The sequence below is a fragment of the Gymnogyps californianus genome, chromosome 5, assembly GCF_018139145.2.
Source record: "Gymnogyps californianus isolate 813 chromosome 5, ASM1813914v2, whole genome shotgun sequence".
NCBI classification, from domain to species: domain Eukaryota; kingdom Metazoa; phylum Chordata; class Aves; order Accipitriformes; family Cathartidae; genus Gymnogyps; species Gymnogyps californianus.
Window position 1 is genome coordinate 32,791,619 of NC_059475.1, and position 20,372 is coordinate 32,811,990.

A 20,372-nucleotide genomic window follows, 5' to 3' on the forward strand; every position below is an offset into this window, starting at 1 on the left:
ACCACAGCGCTGGTACTGCCAAGAATTCGGTTCGCATTCTTCACTCCCTGTGGTAGCCACTAGGCCACACGGTCTCCTTCAATCCATTTGCATTTTATTAGGTCTTTTCATGCACCAGGGGACAAAAGAACAAGCCACTTCCTCCCACTGAGCTCTCATTTCACACTTCAAATGGGCTATACTAACCTTTATGGTGGAGCAGCTGCCAGGGAGGAGGGGCGGGAGGAGGCAGGCAGGGCTAGGATGACAGGACAGCGCAGCGTCTGAAGATGCAGCCTCAGCTCCTCTCCCAGCAACCCAGAGGAACCCAAATCAGCACAGAGCAACACCTTTCCCTCCCACCCCCACCTCAGGGGCACCCAGAGCTCCGCAGCCACTTTGGTGGCATTCAGCCTGAGTGCTTTCTGGACTCACCTCCCACCCCCAGTAGGTGCTGCTGAGTTAATAGCCTGTACCATGTCCGTAGTCAGAGCGTCAAGTAAGCTGGTAATAAATTCAACTTTCTTCCCTTCTGGGCAGCCTGCAGAAAGAAAAGAGGAGGTTTAATGCACGAACACACAGGATTGGTCTCCTACCCCAGTTCAGCAAGGATCAGCCAGAACCTCCTTTGTTTGTAACATGGCAGCCATCATCACAGTCCCTAAGGAAAGGCAGAAGAATCCCTCAGTGGGTTTCTCTGCGTGGCAATTTGTCCTGCAGCTTTTGTCCAGGCACACACAGGGTCACCAACAATATCTGGCAGGAAGACAGTGTGGTTAGCTTTATGGCCTCTCCCAGTTCTCTACCAGCATAACCACAGGGATGTGCTGGAAGCGCCTGGCAGATGGGAGTTCCCATGGTGACACTTGCAGAGAAGTTTACAAAACAACTCGTTACCTCCTGGGTCATCTTCCTCTGCAAACATGGCTGTTCTGAGGTCCTAACTGACAGCTTAAAGCTTCCCAAAGCACGGGCCAAAGCAAGGACTGCTGCTTGCACGCTCCTCTTCAGGCACAGAGAGCGTTGCCTGCCAGCAGCTACCACAATAATTTAGTTCTTTGCATGATCACACTGCATGGGAAATACGTCAGTCTAAGTCAACACATGGTAATCGCCCCCAGTCACTGCTGGCTTAAGCAGGACAAAGCAGGCTGAAGATGAGCTTGGTAACCATTTCCATTACTTAGTGCTGAGGCCATCTAGCTCCCCACCATCATAACCACAGACTGACAGAGCGTCCTATCCTTAACAGTGCCAGCCTGTTATGACACAGCTGAGATGAAATTCTCCATCTCCTCACCTTTATGAAGCAATCTATGCTCTTTCCTTGCTTCTTAAAGGAGCAAAAGCATGCTTCATTTCCTACCACATTAATACTGTAACAATTGCTCTAGCCTACCAAGGAACGAGCATACTTAACGTCAACCCACTACCTCCAAAACTATTGTCCAAACCCCATCACCTCCCATCCTATTGTCTGCTCTTGATGTGACAGAGAAGCCATCACCACATCCCTCACCTCTTCTCTTTCCCCAAACCACCATGCACTACCAATTAGTCAGCTGATTAATCCAGCAGACATCAGAAAACAGCCTCCCCCAGCAACATATAGCAGCGTCAACACTTTCTGCTTTTCTCGGACAAGCAGAGAAGCACGTGTACCCCAAACAGAGCACCAGAAACTTACTGTAATCCCTTGACAGCTGAAAGCAGCTTGCAAATTGATCTGACAAAACTCCCTCCTTTGCAGTATTACAGGCTCTGTTCTCTGCAATAGCTAACCAACAGTCCCTTGCCTGTCTCCATATTATGTGCATTACACACACGCACACCCCTCAGCACTCGTTTGGCACATGGTCCAGAAAATGTCAGCATTGTAATGGGTAAGCTGCTATGGCAGCCAGAGTAGACCACTCACTTAAAGGAGCTTTTTGTTGCAGTAATGAGAAGGTTGAAAAACCATTTGCTAGAATTCATCTCCCTGGGGCCTCAGCATCTCACCGTCTGCAGGAATTAGCAGCTTGCCATTTGCTATGTGCAAGCAACACTTTCCTTCCTTTTTTCTTTCTTTCTTCTGGCCACAGCCATGACGAAGTTTGTGAAGAGGGTATGTGTAGGTGTGCAAGGATCTGGACTTATGTCTCCCCCACCTTGGCCTCTGCAGGGTCTCTTCACACAGGCCAAGGAGCACACTGCCTGCAGCACTGAGTCTGAAGAATAGGCAAACCTCTAGAAGCGGAATAAGGTATGGAGTCCCCCTTACAGAATTTAGTGCAAATGGAATGATCAGTCTCAAATTAAAAGAGGGTTTTTTCTTAAAATTCAGTTCTGCTAAGAAATAAGAGCAGAAAAAAGTAAAAAGAAACATTCTCTCACCCCCTGCAGTTCTGGCTCACCAGTGAATTTTTGCATACAAGAGCAGCTAATCAAACAAACCTCAAGTCTGCATCAAAAGATCATACAGCACAGCATCTCTCAGGCAGACAAACCAGGATCAGATCATCCATCTCCTAGTCTCTCCATAGACTTTTCAGTGGTGTTTTCATAGGTATTTTCAGTGACAGGAACCATCATGCCAGTCAATGCAGCCAAGCACAGAGCTGAAAATTTACTCCGGCACAGAAAAGTGGCTTGAGCTGAGAGGGGAACTCTTCTGGAGTCTGATGCTGGGACCAGATCAATAAGCTACAGAGCATCATGCGTCCTCTTCTGCATCAAGCACTTCCTGTCCCCTTGTCCAGCTGCAGGGCAGAAGGGGAGGGAGAAGGGAAACGAAACCATTCTGTCTTCCTGAGAGATCAGAAAGAGAGTCTCAAAGAAAAAGCCCAAGGAGCAAAGGATTTTCACAGAGGAGTTCTGGAGAGGCAGGGAGGAAGTGCAGGGAGAGGCAGTAAAGCAAGGGGAGAAGGGGATTGGGAAGAAAGGAAGTAAGGTTATTCTATTTTAGCGTGATTTCCTAAGGAAATGAGCCTTAATGCAATCATTTAGCTGGTTTTCCTCCCCCTACTCCCCAAAGTAATACTTGAACCAATTGGCCAATTTCATTTGAATGTGAGAGAGAGGTAGATAGGAAATTTCTACGTGACTTGTGAAAATGAGGAGCTGCATAGAAGAGAGCCCTGCTGAGGGCAGAGTTGCTAAGCAGAAAGCTACAGGGCCTGAGGTCAGGAGCTGGCAGGAGGAGAATTAGGAGACATAGAAGGCAAATCTGGAACAAATCTCATTTCCTTTGCCAACCTGCTCAGGGACAACTCACTTTATGCTAGCCCTAGAAAGGGCCAGGAGAAAATGTACAGCATCCAGAGCCACCAGCTCTTTCTGCAGAGTTCTTGGTCTCTACCACTCCCTCATGGTGGAGAGGGACCCACTGTAGCTTCTGTTTTCAAGCAGTCAGCCCCCACCCAGGAGAGCAACGGCTGACCTGTCAGTGAGGGCCCTCACTCTGCTCCTTAGAAAGGCGGCGGGAAGGAAAAACCAGAGCACAGGCAGGTAGGATAGCATTTTTAAGAGCTGCACAGGCACCTATGCCCAGCACATCTTCCTAGCAGAAACAAGGTAAGCAAACAGCAAATTATGGCTTGTCACTCTGTTAAGAGGAAAAAGCAGAATATAAAACAAGCAGCAATGGGAGATAAAGTGGGTCCCAGGCAGAAAATGAGGGATGAAGTCCAGCTAAGTGAGGAGCCAGCATTAGTTAAGGGATCTTAGTGCACCAGGAACGCTGCCCTGCCTGGTCCATGCAGTGTCAGGGAGCCAGTTGGTCCACTGACAATTGCCAGCTGTGTCCTCTTTCGTTGCTCAGGGAGCACCAAGCTGCTGAAAAGCTTTGCTAAATGGAAAGGATCCTGTTCTGGCCAGGCTTTGAAGAAGAACTTTCAATGCTGACCCCGTTCTTCCCCCAGGGGACCTCCAGGCATCCAGGTTTCTTTCCTGAAAATTCTGATCCCAGACATGTTTTCAAAGGGCAGACATGCAATAAACTGGCCCCCAGGACACTCCCAGCCTTTTCCAGTTCACTGCTGAAACTGGGGGTGATCCAAAATAACACAGAATAAAACCCATGGTAAAACATGCACAGTGAGGGAAATCCCCCATCTCTTCAACAATGTTCTTGGCCTCTTAAGAGTCCCAAGGTGAGACAAAGGAAGAAGGCAGAGACAGGATCTTGTTCCTCTCTGACCTGGAAGTTCTCTGTCCTTGAATGGATCATCAATCTCTGTGCTCTTCGATCTGGCATCGCTTTCACACACTGGGGTCTCATAGCTGAAAAAGGAGAACAGCAGATGCTAAAATATGTGATATAGCTTTAGTGTCATCAGACGGTTGCTAAGGGGTCGTGTCTTATCTGCTTACTGCAGGGGAAACCAATAAACCTGCAGAAGAAATATTATTCTCAAGCATCTGTCTGCTTATGGACAGCCAGCAGCAGAAGTGGAGAGAGAAGGAAGAGCATACTCTGAAGTCCAGTACCAGCTACCAACCCAAACTCACAAACAGCACAAGGTCCTCTTCCGACTCTTGTGGGCACAGGCTGAGCTTTTTTCCAAAGCTGTCCATGCTCTGCAGAATCACTGTATCTAGCAGAGTTCAGGTCCCAGCTCCTACTGGCCTGTTTTTATAACTTGCCAGACCCACAATTTGTTTCCAAACCCCAAGCGAGGAAAGATTCCCCGGTTAGTTTTACGATACAGAGTAACTTAAAGAAAAATCTATCACTGGCTTAAAATCTATCAATGCACAACCAAGCAGTCTTCTAAATCTGCACTGGTCAGGATCCAAGCGGCTGCAGCATGGAAGTACAAAGCAGAGGATAACACAACAAAGCCACTTGTCTTTTCACTGCTCATGCTTCTGATCTGTACTCTTGAGCAAAGCCCTGGTTCCTGCTACCACCCAAAAGCTGCAAGCCAGAGAAAAAAAGGCTGCTTTGCATGAATACTTAACACTAAGGAAAGTAAAGGCAGTAGTTACTATGCACCAACTCCTACAGAGAGGGAGCTGCATAGTAACATTCAATAGGGAACATGACATACGGCATTGCTAGCCCTAAGGAAGGCAGTACAGAGCTGACTGCTCTAGAAGTAGAAACTTATCTGATACAGCAACAATATTTTTTTATATCTCATCTTCTCGAGGCAGGCATCTCACCAGGCCTATAGCTCTTACCGAGTGGAAGTACCAGGCAGGGGGCGTCCCGTGTCCACCAGGACACACCAGCAGTACCCAGTCGACTGGTGGCATTGCACTGGTTTGTAGAGCCCTCCGGGAGCACACTCCGGGATGACGATACCCTCGCGGGGATTCTGCCTGGCCTCCTCCAGGGCGCTCTGCCTTTCCTGGTCACAGGAATGAACTTTCTCTGGAGGATGGGAGGGAGGTTGGAGGGGGTGGAGAAAAAAAGTCAAATCAAGATCACCTTTCTCAGCTCAGCAGGATATGGGTATCCTTCACATCAGGAGACCTTTGTGTCTGTTTCCTTCTCAGCAAACACCAGTATGTCTACATCCCTAGGGACTCAGGGACTTCTGGGTTGAGAGCTTCCTCCTACATCTAGCTGTGACACAAGAAGATTATGGATTATAGATATTGACTGCCAAGTGCCCAGCAAGCCAGGAACAGCAGGAAAAACTGTTCCTGTTCACCCGGGTTTTGGAACAGAGCTATCAGATAACAATAATTCACTATTACTGCAGCCACGGGGTAAGCATTTCCCAGATGATGGTTTCACATACTGAGAGATCCTAAATTGTGACTTGTATTTTCCAGTTAAACAAAGGAGACAAACACCCTGCCCTGCCCCACCGTCTCTTTCTCCAGACTGCAACGCACTCTTCCCTCTCAATAGCATCTCTCCAACATGATCCCAAGAGGAGCAGAAGGTTACGTTTTAACACCGCCTTATTCAGTGCAGAGAGCACCTGCACACACCTCAGCAAGGAACAGAATGGGATATCCATTCTACCCACACTGCCATCACCTCTCCAGCACACTCCACTGTTGTCCTCACCTGGAAAACAGAGGGCACCCAACATTGCTTCCTACCGAGGATAAGTAGGACCCTGTCCCTTAATAGCTTATTACACAGAAAAGGTTATTTCCGAAGACATCATCAACCAGAGAACAGAGTACACAGATGGCACGCACCAAAGAACAGAAAGAAGCCCAGAAGTGGCTTCTGCAGCCAGCCTGGCACCTTTGGCCCTAACACTGCCTCTTCAACCACCACCTGCAGAGGAGTGATGGATGCATGGAGAGGTGCCAGGCTGCTGCCTCTTATATGCACCAGCCATTAAAGGGGGAAGAGATGCAGAGTACCAATAGTTAAGACCTATTTGGCTTAACAGCCAGAAGTTCTCAATTACAAGTCTTCAAACATTCTGGCCCTTTGAGGAGTCGGAAAATTATTTCAACTTTGGAAACCACTGAAGGTATCACAGAGAGAAAAGAAGTGTGCATGTAGGACAGAAAGCAGTCAAGGCAGCTGATCACAGGATTTAAAACATGTCTAAGTCTCAGGTAAAAAAAGACAACAGTATAACTCCTAACTTTCATCCTTAGGAGAGTGACAAAAAGCAGAAGCAGGAAGAGTTGTTCTCTCCTTCCTTAGCTTTCCTCTCCCTTGCAGTTTACTGTGGTTTTTCTTTTCTTTTTATAAGCAAGCCACAACATCTGAAATTCCTTGCCACAGCCAAGAATCCCCTCAAGCTTTCAATACATAAAATGCTTCAACACTGTAAGGCAATGACACCACAGGTTCATCCCACACCTGCAGATGTTTGCACAGTCAGCCAGCAGACACGGCATGACCTCAGCATCCTGCCCCCGGGACAGGCTCAGCACGCAACTAACACACACTCACTGTTTCTGTGTATTTTGCCTGCCTGTCTGTACCCCATCAGTTACAGCTTATATTTTGGTGATAAATTCTGGTGCAGAGAGTAATTTTTGTTCCATATTTGGGGAACAGAAGGGGTGCTGATTCACAACTAGAATTCCTCAGCTTGGTAGCAGCAGGTACAACACAAAACACACCGGCAGGTCTGCACAGTGTCAGCTGAGTATGGCATGCTTTGGGTACCAGATGCACTTTTACTGGTTTCTAATTGAACTGTAGCAGCTAAAGAGTCTCAGAGACCCAGAATGGTCTCCCTCTCCTCAGCATTTCAGATCACTGTCGAGGCTGGGAATGTGAAGGGCACCTGAACTTTGCCACACACAAACCCACACAACTGAAACACAGAATAAAAACCTTTAAATGTCGGCAAGTCTGACTCAAGCAGAGAGAAACTTGATCAGGAAGGAGCAGGAGGGGATAAAGTCAACAAAAACTGAAAGGGAGCTCAAGCCTCAGCTGATATTTAAACTGACTTCACTTTGCTGACAGATTTCACATCTGAAAAAAAGGCCCCATGACTGTTCCCAAGCTGTATGTGGACAGAGAAGTCATTGAGCAAGAGGCCTGCAGGCTCCTTAACAAACCACTTACATCACAAGGGGCCCCTGCTTACCCATGGTCTGCCGACAGCAATTCACACCTTGGCCCTCAGGTGACGAGGATAATTCATGCAGCTTGGGGAAGCAAAAACAGGGGCAGAATTCCCTGTCATCATTTTATATAATAAGCAAAAGAAAAAAACTTCTGCCGAAGAGAACTACATTCCAGGAATTTTTCTATCTAAATCCCCAAAGCTTCCTGAGTGCACAAAGTCAAACCAAGATCTCTCAAGTCCTTTGAGTCTTGCAAAACTAGCACTAAAAATTACTCTGAAAAAAATAAAGTGGGTTTTTTTTTGTCAGAACAAAAAAAAATGCCACTTTTATTGAAATCAAGAAAAAAAGAAAGAATAAATGTCTTTTAATGAGTTAGTATCTTATTTTACATACATTTGCAGTTAGGTATGCAAATTACACAGAATAAATGTACACTTACACACATTTGTACTATGTCATAAAAAATGGCAAAAAATTCTCTGCACACATTAACAGAAATTTGTAGGAATTGAATAGTAACAGCATTTACTACCAGAATACAGAACTAATTAGTTACTCCTGTTTGAAGGGTGTTTAAAGGCTGAGTGAAACAAATCTTACAGGTTTTGTTCAGTTGACATCAAATAGATGTCATGATGCAAAATCTGCCGTTGCCACCAGTATTCAGTGGCCCATCATTAGCAATGATAGCAGTACAACTGAAATAGCAGGGAGATCAGATTTTTCTCATTTCTAGCGTACATCTAGACGTAGCCACTATGAAAGTCTGATCTATTCCATTACATCCTGAAGAACATAAAACAGACATACTGGGGCAAACCAAAGGCCCAACTTGTCTGTTTCACCTCCAGCCGTGGCCAAAAGCAGAAGCTTAGAGGAGAACAGAGGAACAGGACAAGCATATACTTCTTTCCCCCATGTATTGCATGTCTCAACCAGTTGTGGATCAGCAACTTGCAGAGACAGACACAGAGTTTGTATTTAGTGAGTAGCAATAGTTTTTCCCTTCCACCAGTTTGCCATGTCTCCCCTCATAAACTTTTATTGACTATGACATCCTGCAGCTAGTTCTGTGGCTTGACTACATGTTGCATGTGGAACACAGCACATCCTTTGGTTTGATCTAAACCTAGCTCCAAATAGTTTTGTTTGCTGACCCTAGTTCTTCTGGAGGATGAAACAGTGAATGGTTTGCAGTCTCCCTCCCTGCCTCTCACTGCTTTACAGATTCCTACTTCATCTCTTTTACATGCTGAAGAGTCCCAGCTGACCCAGTTCTTTCTCTGAACCCTTTCCAGATCCACCATACCTTCCCTGAGTTAGAGGGGATCAGAATAGCAAACACATTGACAGTAAATGGAGGCTCTGACAACAGCCTTGCGGAAAGTTCCTTCAGTGACATCTGTCTACTAAGCAGAAGAAAGTATTAACTAGCACTAGCCCCCAGAGAGGCTCTTTCCTCCAGGCTACCCCTCTAACAGCACCTAATTCCCTTAAAAAATAAACATGACTATTAACAGTTGGGGTGTATTTCAACAGCCAGCAAAATCAGCTGAGAAATCCATACCATCAGCTTTCCTAGTATGGGACTTGGCATGAACAGCATACACTGTCACCCTGAAAGATGGTCTCGTGGGTAATGGAGGAACCATCAAATGCTATCCCAGCTCCAGGACACTGAAGTCAGCCTGTTCCAGTCAGACTGCTTACTGGAAACTTTGCTGTTGTTGCCAAGGCCAGGTTTATGGAGGATAGTGAAAGCCTATGGCCAAGCTAGAAGGTTTAATGCCAGCTATGAAATTAAGCTGTCGTCTTAGAAAGAAGCATATATTTATTATACACGCAGGGTACTTAAAAGCCTATTCCCTGTTTGAGTTAATGGGGGTTGCAGGCACAGAAAGATAAAGAAAAAAGGTTTTCCTTCTTTCCCTATATTAAGCATATATAGAGAGAAGAACATTTAAGACAGCAAGTCAGTGGGACACAAACAGCCTTCCCAGGACCAGCAATAATATTACACACACACCCTTTTTTTTTTTTTTAAAGGCACTGTCACATTCCCCTGTTTTCTGCCATCTCTGCTTTGACTTAAGACAACCATCAGCAAAGAAGCTGAGTAACGCTTGCCAACTTGCTGTTGCTGGGGAGCGAAACCTTCAGGAGACAGCAAATCTAGATTACAACAAATCCAATGACAGCAAAAAAAAAGACAGGGAATGCATGCACACACAAAGGAGAGAATCACTGGCAGAAATATCCATTTTACCTTAACTGCTCAGCTCTAAAATGCTAACTGTTTGTTCCTTCTTACTCTTGACTGCTTCTAACATTCCTTAAAACATTTTTAAAAGTAGTGTCTCTGAAGTTGTGAGCTATTTCAGGAAAACAGGGCTTGGACTTCTGCAGTTGTACATTATTTATGCAACAATTTTCCCCTAGTAATGGCCTTCTGAGAAATACATGGTCAGATTCATAAAAAGGTCTCTCATTCCTGGTCCCTTAAGTACACACATTCAAACATACATCTAGTGCCTGCACAATAAAAATAACAATGATGGATGAAGTAAGGGACTCATCTGACTGTCTAATAAACTAGATGGTTATTAAAGAGATGAGGTGTTTGTTTACCTTACAAAGCTGAGAAAAGAGGGTGTCTAGCAGCATCTAACCAAAGGCTTGTGCTTAACAGTTCTCATGCTCACGCGCTGCTCTGGGGACGAGGCAGCCTCCCCCAGCTGCTCTCTTGACACATAACAACTCTCATTGCTATCAGAGCCAAATGATCAAGCATCAGTCACCAGGGCTGTGAGGATGCTGTGGACGATTAGGGTGGGACATAAGGAAGATCTGCCATCCAACTGCAACAGATTATTATTTGAATATTGCTCTTCTGCAGCCAATTTTTTTCTTATTAAAAGAGGGAGACTGTGACACCAAAACCAACCACCTTGGAGAGATCCCTACACCCTTGAGAGACAGGAGTCCTTCTTCCAAACCAGGCAAAAGAAAGAGTCTAACCTCCCTCTGTGCTTCTGCCCAGCCCCAATGAACCTATGTGAATAGCCTAACCCCAGAGCTACAGGCTATACCAGGCAGGGCAGATTTCCTTCTCTCCCTCTCTCATTTCTTTTGACCAGAAATTCTGTCTGGATCAGGGAAAGTTTTCCCATGGAGTTCCCACAAAAAGCTTCAGTTTTAATGAAAAAGCATTCATCAGAAGGGAAGGAAAAGTTCTTTCTCTGAAGGATTCTTGACCAATCCCCATTGTTAGTGCTGCAACAGGGACCGGACTTCAAAATACCATTTCAAAAAAATCTCCCCAATTTTTTTTGTTCAACTCCCAGCTCTCCCCTCCGTGAGGAACTAGTACAGCACAGAATGAAAGGCAGCAGTATGGATATCTAGTGTCAAGTTGCTATTGACATCCTGTGCCAACCCAAAAGTGAGGACTAAGTGTCTTTGTGCCTCAGTTTTCCTCTCAGTGAGAGAAAGTGTTTGCCTGTCTCCCAGGGAAGCTTAATTCAAACAGGGCTGATTTCTCATTTTTATTTAGCCTGTCTTTACACTGCTCTGGCAGAAAAGAGGAGCCTTGAACTAGTTATTTTATCATAGCACGTACACCAGCTTAAAGGTTCTTTTACGTTGCATAAGGGAGCTCTAATGTGAACAGGACCCAGGTCTGCTCCGGAAGAACAGGTGCCTCATCCCAATACGGAGCTTACAAAAGCTCTGGGCAGAAGGCGCAGCCTCATTCCACAGAGAAGTTGAGCACAGGTTATATCAGCAGCCCAAATCTGCATCCCTTGCACCTCAGAGGGGGAAGAGAATTTGAAAAGCCTTGGGTATGGACATGCACAAGGGCTGGCAGGACTAGCAAAGCAATGCGGTGAATAGGCACTAGCTGCCTGTCCCCCAAGCAGGGCTGTGGGTGGAGGGAGAGAAACAACCCCTTCTGTGTTTACTAGGAGCACAATAACAGCTGAGCAAATATAGCTTATGGGGATAGCATAAATCTCTCTGCACCTCTGTAGTCATCAGCACTGCTACCCGCTCCACCCTGTTCCGTCTGGGACCGTGGTCCTTCCAGGATATTCTGGCTAATGTAAAGGTAAAGAGAAAAACAAACCTTGCAGGTGGCTCCCAGACTGTACCAGTTGAGCAGTCCTTGCTTTACCTTGGTACTCACTCAATTTCATTTCTCAAGGCATAGGCTATAGAGGAAGCAGAGGTTACTACATGTTCCAGTGCTGAACAAGTACAATGCAAAGGTTTAACAGGTGGCTTATAATTTTTAAAAAATGCATTGTTCCAAGTGGCTCATTAAACTTCAGCTATCCAGGAACACATCCTTCCCCTGCCATTTTCCTTCTGCTCAACGCGATAAAGCTGCACTGCACTTCCGCCAGTGTTATGTGATGAGAAGCCTATTCAATATCTACCCTCTAGCTTGAAATAAGGAGGAATGGCTGCAGGAAGCACTGTTCCAGGGATTAGAGTGAACTTGCCGAGGGACTTTCTAATGCACAACTTGTGCTCACTTTGCAGAACCTGTGGGCATTGGGTGCTGCCCAGCTAGGCCAGGAGTCTGCTCCGCAGGGTTTCCAAATCACACAGGAATAAAGCTCCACGCCTGCGCATCTTGAAACCTGCCAATCAAAGCTACCTGTCCCTGCGATTCTAACTCAACTGTCTTTCAGACAGGGCTTGGACTCTTTCTACCACGCCATCTCTCAAGCAGTCAGTCACACAGTCCTAGACCTCCTAAAGCTGTAGCCAGACTAGCTGAAGGATAGCAGAAAGAGAACAATACTTTTTTTATGGCTACAGTACATCACCCTGGCAAAAAAAATGCAAATATTTGCATGTTCATACACAATGCATTAGATGGAGCTCTGATTAAATTCTGGTTCATTAGAGCATAAGTTGTGTCATTCTCATAAGCAAACAAGGGAAATGTAGACTACAGACAGTTACTGTGAGATAGTTGCCTAACACTGCAGGTTAAGAAAAACATGCTCTAAGAGGAGAGGTCTCAAAAGTTCTCTGTGAAACAGTTGTTCACCATTGAGAGTGATCATGAGACTTGTATCAAATTAAATGACCAATTTGGCTAGTGGAACATAGCATCCAATTTACAGACTTAAATTCAGGAAAGAATTCAGTCATCTTGATAAATGGTTTTACATCAGCATGATCACAACTTACAAGTACAAACCATAACAACCAGCAAGGAGAAATCCAGTGTATGGAGAGGAAACTACTGGCAAGACAGGAAGACTTGGAAAAAAATGGTCAGGAGCTTAGGTAGACCACAAAAAAGTCTGCAACTTCATGATGTTGCAAACAACAAAAAAAATCAAAACAGGTAAATCTAGCTGTAGGATGTAGTGACAGGGGCCTCACATAAGAAACAGGCACTAAGGACTGGTGAGCCTTTAAATCAGCCCTGTGTCCAGCTCTGGGCACTGCACTTTGAGGGAGAGGTGGACTGTTTGGCAAGAGTGCAGGAGAGAGCAAAGGGAACAGGCAGAGGTCTAGGAAACTTGATCTATGAGAAAAGGCTGAAAGAATTCCATTTGTTTAGTCTAGGGATGACATTCAGTCTTCTGAGACATAAAAGCTGTTATATAAAAAAGATGGTCATAGATCATTTTTTTTCTTCCCCATGGGTAGTTCAAGCAGCAGTCAGCTTGCTTGGAGAAAGGAGATTTAGGTTTGATATAAAAAAGCCCTGGTGATTAACTGTTCACTCATTGGAAGAGGCAGTGGGATCCCTGTCGCTGCATTAGGAACAGGTTACAGTGTCACAGCTGCTGTTAACTGGATATGACCCCGAGTTAAAACGGGGAGGAAAAAAAACTATGTGACCTCTTCAGGTCTTTCCCACTCTCCTCACACAGACTGAGAAGCTCCAGCAGATCCTAGATGACTGAGGCAACCTCTTTGCAAACACAGCCTAAAATCTTGAAGATATTTGATCTGGTTTAAGTTTCCAGATTTTGGGGTCTGATCTACCTAATGCACCTGGCTTCCATATTCTGTATGACAGCTGTAGCTGTGCAAGTACCTTCACAACGACAACAGTTTCTGCAGTCTAAGCAAAGACAGTTTGGCACCAAAATGCAGCCCTCTTCAGTTCTTTACATCAGGATGGTTCCTCAGCAGTAGAAAAACTTTCAACCTTAGACACTGCCCTTGTGATTTTGAGAGGAAGCTACCCAGAGTCCGCATCTTTTCTTCCTGAACTCCTCTTTTCCATTTCACATAGTTTCTAAGCACTGTTAGCTTGTGGCATACCTAGCTTTGAGATAAACCACCTGTCTTTGAACACATTCATTCATTTTCCCTATACTCCTTTCTCGCTGCACTCTTTCCACACTGAGGAATGCTATTCAATAAAATAAGAAGCCATAGGTGTTTCCACTGGAGCCTTAACATTATTGGAAAACTACTTTCACTTCCACACCTGTTTTTAATAGTGCTTGGAACAACTAGCACAGCAATTGTTGGAGAACTTGCCTACCTCTGCTGGCTCAAGTATACGAGCACACTATTTTTACAGTATTGTAAGTGTATAATTATAGAACACCAAATAGAAAGCTTTTGAAAACTGTCACAGGCAGGTAAAAAGTATTTCAGACTGGTCTTAACTACAGTAACATACTTTTTTTTATGCTGCTGCTGGTGAGTAAAAGGGGGAAGAGAGACAGGTTTATAGTGTGACGAGTCTTTTCGTGTAACGACAGATCAGCTTTTTCCTGTAGTATTTAGCACTTTACAAGGAGGCAGAGGGAATTGCCTCCGACAGGAGTGCTAGCACTCACTCTTGGACATTTAGCTTGAGCCAGCTGTCTCTGGGCAAAGTGTTCAGGCTTTGGAAGTTCAACAACGTAACATATGAGATTCAGACATCAGCCACGGCACAGAAAAACTGCTCCCACTTGATCAGTGTCATGAGATGGAGGTAGCCCTCTTCCATGCTCTGGGTTGAAAGGCAAGGGAAGGACTACAGAGTGATACTATAGCCAAGGTTTGCGTTCTTCCCAGTAGGATTTCTCTGAGTTACAGCCTTACACAGGCAACAGTCCCTCCAGCTGTGGGACCCCATGCATTCTGGGGGTCCCAGCTCCAGAGAGAAGCTGCAGCTTTTTGCTATTGGAGCCTGTTCAATGAGCCTAAGATGAGGTGGGAGACTGATGACACCAGCAGGACCACAGACCTCCCCTGCATTGTAACTGGTGAAACCAGAAAAATGCCATTCCATTCACCCAGCGTGAGGGTAGCCTGTGTAGCACATCTTCCTCCCTCACGTGTTCCAGGAGATTGAATGCTGCCTTGCTTTTTAAACATACTCCCATCTCTCTGCCTGGCTCTGAAGGTGGGTTCTCTGCCCAGCCTTCTTTCCTGACGCTTCAGAGACAACCCTTGGGACCTTCTACCAAGAGGTCTTTCCAGCTACTTATGCACCATTTCAACAGCCTGAAAAGCATGCAGTTAAGCCACCCCTGAACTGCACCATAAAGTGTACTCACTGGTTCTTATTTTGGTGGTCTGGCAAAATGCAAAAATGAGATGATCACGAAGAGAAAGGGAATATGAGGATGGCAGCTTTTACTCATGCCTCCTCCCCCCGAAATATACACAGGACTCTTACAACACAGCTCACAGGTCTGTTGACATCAGTTTGAAAGTAAAGAGAACACAGTTGATATACAAGGAGATTGTAGTGAGGCAGGTGTTGGTCTCTCTTCCCAAGTAAAAAGTGACAGGATGAGAGGAAACAGCCTCAAGTTGGACCAGGGGAGGTTTAGATTGGATATTAGGAAAAATTTCTTCACTGAAAGGGTCGTCAAGCATTGGAATAGGCTGCCCAGGAAAGTGGTTGAGTCACCGTCCCTGGATGTATTTAAAGGTATATTATTTAGGGACATGGTGTAGTGGTGGACTTGGCAGTGTTAGGTTAACAGTTGGACTCTATGATCTTAAGGGTCTTTTCCAACCTAAATGATTCTATGACATTTTCCTCAAATGTCCCATGCTGCTGCTCCACAAGCCCTGCTGATATTCCTGCAGGGCCTCACACATTTCCCTTCTTATCATCTACTCATTTAATCTCCAAGACCCACCAAAGTGGAGGACCTCTTCACCCCAAGCCTGGCACCAGAAGAAGGAAGCCTTCATGGGAGGGGTAGGGTTTTCCAGCAGTTCTGGAATGCAGCTCTGCTCCCTCACAGCCTTGTGCTCTACTAGGTGATATCCATGGCCTCCTTGGACAATGCTGGGGACAGCAGACACTTAGGGATACACTGATCTGTGTACCACTGAACCCTTTTTTTTTTCTTCAGTTGTCTCCTTGCAAATCACTTGCAAGCCCCACCAGGGCTTTTGGTTTCAGGAGAAGCCTAGGTCTAAATCTTTTCCAGAGGGAATCTAGGAACACAGGTCAAGCTATTACTTTGAAATGGCTCCTCCTTATTTGTGGCACCTTAGAAATGTTATAATCTTTCTTGTGAGGTTGACAGGAACGTTTCAAGAGAGGCAGGAAGGTGAGTCAATACGTGTAGTCTATCTGCAGGCATCAACATATGTTCAAATAGATGTCTGAAGTGCAGATCCACATACAAGCTTGTGCTGAACACTGCTATTACATACAGAAAGGAGCACTTTGACACTAAGGAATTACTTCAGCAAATCAATGCAACCCCTCCAATATGAACCAGCTTCTGCTAAAAAGCAAAACAAATTCCATAAAGTTGACCTTTCCACTCTCCATTTGTCCCTGTATGTCCAGGTAATGTCTGGTGCTGGAGCTTATTTCCTTTCCTTTCCCCTCCAAATCCTCCGTGGTTTTAAATGCAGAGTTGGGGTTTTTTTTCCCCTTTTACCCCAGCTTCTTATACCCTTGCCTCTCTCCTACTGCTCCCTGTCCACTCGCCTTAACTGGCAGCTGTAGAGTAGCAGTTATGATTCCATGTCTAGAGTAATTTGTTTTCTTTCTTTGGGGGATAAGGAGGGGGGAGTGACTGAATTCTTTGGGAATGATTTATCACACAGCACTCAGGGGGAGCTTCATTTATTTGCCTAGCTGCACATGGTTTAACACCTATGGTTGCATGCCGATTATTATACAATGTTATTTTTCCCACTTGTATACTTTGCACCTTTTCATAGAGCAGATTAACTGGTCCCCAATGGCACGTTATTTATGACTTTGTTTGCTGCCTGTCTGGGAAGGGTCCTGGTCCTAGATTCTTCCATTCTCCCTGCTTCTGCTCTCCCCCTACATACTCCCTTCTTCACCACACCTGTCACACTGAGACAGTGGGAGAATCATGCTTGGGCATCATATATATCGTACCTTCTCAGAACTTCCAGGAGGGAGGAAGAGACAGGGGCCTCCCAAGCAGCAGTCAGACAGGAAGGGGTGGTTGAACCACAGGTGGAGCCAGAGGGAAAGGAGGGATAGAAAGTAAGGGAGAAACATCACATTTTGGCTTGCAAGGAAGCAGAAACTCAGCAGAGAAGAGCATAGAGATTTGCTGTGAAAATGTAATGGAATTAGTAAGTTTTCATATGATACTCAACAGAAGCTTCTCCTGAGATTGCTTCATTTGCTATCAAGCCAGAACCTAAGTTAAAATGAATTCAAAACCAAACCAAACCCAACGCTCACAAAAAGAAGGGTGGGAGGACTAATACAAAGGTCTGAAGATAAATAGTTCTGGCAGGTGGGACAGTAAGGTGACAGATTTTAGCCCAACAGTTTTGACAGGTCAGGAGCACTGTGTTGGGAGGCACTGACTCAAGATGCAAGACAAGAGCCCAACATTAATAGGGGAGAGTAGAAAAGGCAAAAGCTTTCAGACTCATTAGTTCCCTCCCATGAACTCTTGTTCTTGACATCATCACTGACACTTCTTTTTTCCTCTTCAGCTATGCGGAAGTTCAAAAGCCACTACTCCCAGGCGTTATGCCCAGAGGAGATGGAAGCACCAAAATGTTCACCAAGGAAGACTGCAGTCAGCATTAGGATGTCATTCCCAGGCACCAACATTCTCCAATTCCAATGCCACTGTAACATCTTATTCAGATGTCACTAAAGCACAATTGTGCCTGGCTACCTCCTCTTCTCAACCTGCTTCCCTGCTAAAGTGAGATCAATTTTTTCTTCCACTCATCTCCTCTACTTGGTGTCCTGACTAACACTAACCAGCCACAGATTTTGGGGAAGAGCCTACAATACTGTAATACACATTTGGACAGTAACATTGACACAACTGGCATGGAGAGACAGCCAGTCAGTTTGGCACTAACACAACTAGTTTAGTAGCAGCAGAAAGTAGGAGAAAAGTAGCAGGAAAAGCAGAAGTCCATGGTCTCACATGTCTTTAAATAACAAGGTGGGGAGTGCTATACGCCGAGAGTAGGACAAGACGGCTAAGGAATAAGGCTGAGAAGAGGGGATAAAGACAGGTGAGAAACTGCCCTCATTCAAAACAGTGCTTTGCTTTTCGAGAGCCTCATCTGAATCTACCTGCGGCTCCCTGGTCTCTGCAGTGTTCCAAGTTTCCAAGGCACAAGGAAGTTTTCTCCAACTCCAAATAACTATATATTCAACACAAACGGGTGCACTGTCTGCCCACTCTGGAAAATAATAAAGGCATTCAAGCTCCTTAGGATTAGACCTCACTGCTAAAAAGGAAAGTTCTAATAACAAATCAAACTTTTGTCTAACCTTGGCTATTTTTGGTGTATCCTACCAAAACTACCATATTCCTTTTTAAGGGCAAATCAGCAGGCTCTGCCCTGTTATATGTTGGTTGGTCTCACCTGAGGAGGAGCTACACTGATTCTCGATATAGGTGGCTTAAAAGCAGACTCCTTGTTAATGTATGGGATCCTGGAAAGACTCCATATGGCTAAGGCATCATATCATGAGTACATCCCCCTAGGAGCAATCACTATCCCTGATCCTTAAGAAAGGCATGCAGCAAGATGGCATCACTTCCTAGATGAGTACTAGAAAGAGGGAGCTATTTTGGGGTGCCATGGGACGTTTCTTGCCTTTTTTTTCTGCAAGTGGGAAAAAACTTAAGGAATACAGACAAACCAGAGAACCCAGGTCCTGGTAGTACACTTGATAGAATCACATCCCACCTCACTGCGCAGATCTCTGGAGACAAACTCTACCCAAGAGTACACAGACTCCCTTTGGGGTGGATGGTGGGGTGTGCTTCTGCTTCTTGCAAAATTATATAGACATGCAGCTTTCAAGCTGTTTCTCCCTTTGAGAAGCCCTGAAGTTTGGGCTCCAAGAGAATTCAATTAACAAAAAGAAATGTGAATACCACCATTCTTGTTTTTAAAGCTCATTTACAGTTTTACTCTGTCCACTAAGAGCTCCTGACAGCAGAAAGCTCTATCACTGGAAAGCTGTCACATGAGATGCCTGCATGATGCTTGGGTGCCAGAGCTGAACAGAATAGGCCGCATGGAGTTGGCCCCCTTTCAACAAGCAAGATTTTGAAATAAACAGCTATGGGTTTTGTCTTTTTTTTTTTTTAAACTAGGCACACACAAACCTGTCTTCAGCTGCTAACCTTAATATATTACTCATTCTTCCTTTCAAATAACGTCATGTTCAAAACCCCAGTGACTGCAGAATATTTACTTGAGGCTGCTACTGCTGGTTTCTCTAGAGCTGTTTATTTTTCCATGCATGAGCTCATTACATCACTCTGTGGTTTTCTTAAAGGTTGTCAGGGTAAGCTGGATACAGGCTGGAATCTCTTGCTAACTAAAACCAAATCTCTAAGTAGCACAAATGGATTTGGAGATAACCCAACTCTGGAAATGAGGAACGACCATGGATTCCTCAGTGGAGATGGGGTGCTCCTAAAAAGGCAGCCATTAGATTTGTTTTCTTGGAAGCAGGATACATTATCAAGTGTTTCCCTAGCAGTCTTCCTGGCAGTGTTAAAAATAAATGACACAGAGGGCAGTGCTATGTAACAGGCTTAGTTTGGGGTATCTATGTGTGTACATGCAGGTGTACATGTTTGGGGAAGGTGAAAATCAATTCAAAACAACATCAAAAAATGGTTTTATCATCTTGCCACAGCAAACAAAATATTGTGTTGATCTAGATCTTTCACTTGCCCCAAAAAGAAAAACTGACTTTTGGGCTTTTAGGATTCATAAAGGCAGAAGACTTAGTTTGTAAGTGTAGAAAAACAATAACTTTTCTACTACTCAACAGTCTAGATGTTAGAGCATGTTCATATTTTAGTTCCTGCCTCTGGCTGAGAAGATTTGAACCTGCATCTCACCCTGCTGAGAAAGAGATCTAGTTGTCATTTCATTCTTTAAGGTGGCCTGGAGTAACAGCACTAGCAATCCCTCCTAGCAATGCTGTTTTACTTAACATAGAAAAATTCACTAGCAAAACACCTGGAGACATATAGACTCTCAGTCAAGTGCTCTAATCACCAGGCTAGAGTCATTCTGCTTTTCCTGATCCCTAGCTTAATTAGTATTCACACATGCCAAGCAAAACATAAATGCTCCAAAAGAGAGGACTGTTTCAGGAGAACCTCTTCTGTTTGTCAACACTAAATGGAAGGTGGAACGCTCATATTTCAAATGCAGCTCTTACAAGATACAGGCTGTGTATGCAACACGGGGTGTCACCAGCTCTGCAACGCTCAGCTACCTGGTGGTTGGTTCACTCTGAAGCCTAACATTGACCAGAGATAATGACAGCAAATTACAGAGCCTATTTGTCTCCATATAGCAATTCTTAAATTCTCCTCATAGTTGATATAGTGATGGTGCTAGCTTTCCAAGATGTCCAACGTCAGTGCTGATTAGAGAGCAACACACGTCCTCTGACAGTAGTATCT

At 44.9% G+C, this 20,372-nt stretch overlaps 1 protein-coding gene across 4 annotated transcripts in view; it reads right to left on the minus strand.

Moving 5' to 3' along the window:
- Positions 1–20,372, minus strand: part of SMOC1 (SPARC related modular calcium binding 1) — a 137,385-nt gene that overhangs the window by 23,074 nt on the left and 93,939 nt on the right. For all 4 annotated transcript variants that reach the window (XM_050897981.1, XM_050897983.1, XM_050897982.1 and 1 more), the window contains exons 8-10: positions 5,146–5,338; positions 4,160–4,242; positions 415–520 (exon numbers count right to left, since the gene is read on the minus strand). In XM_050897981.1, coding sequence (XP_050753938.1) covers positions 415–520; positions 4,160–4,242; positions 5,146–5,338 — 382 coding nt within the window. The remainder of the gene's footprint in view (positions 1–414; positions 521–4,159; positions 4,243–5,145; positions 5,339–20,372) is intronic.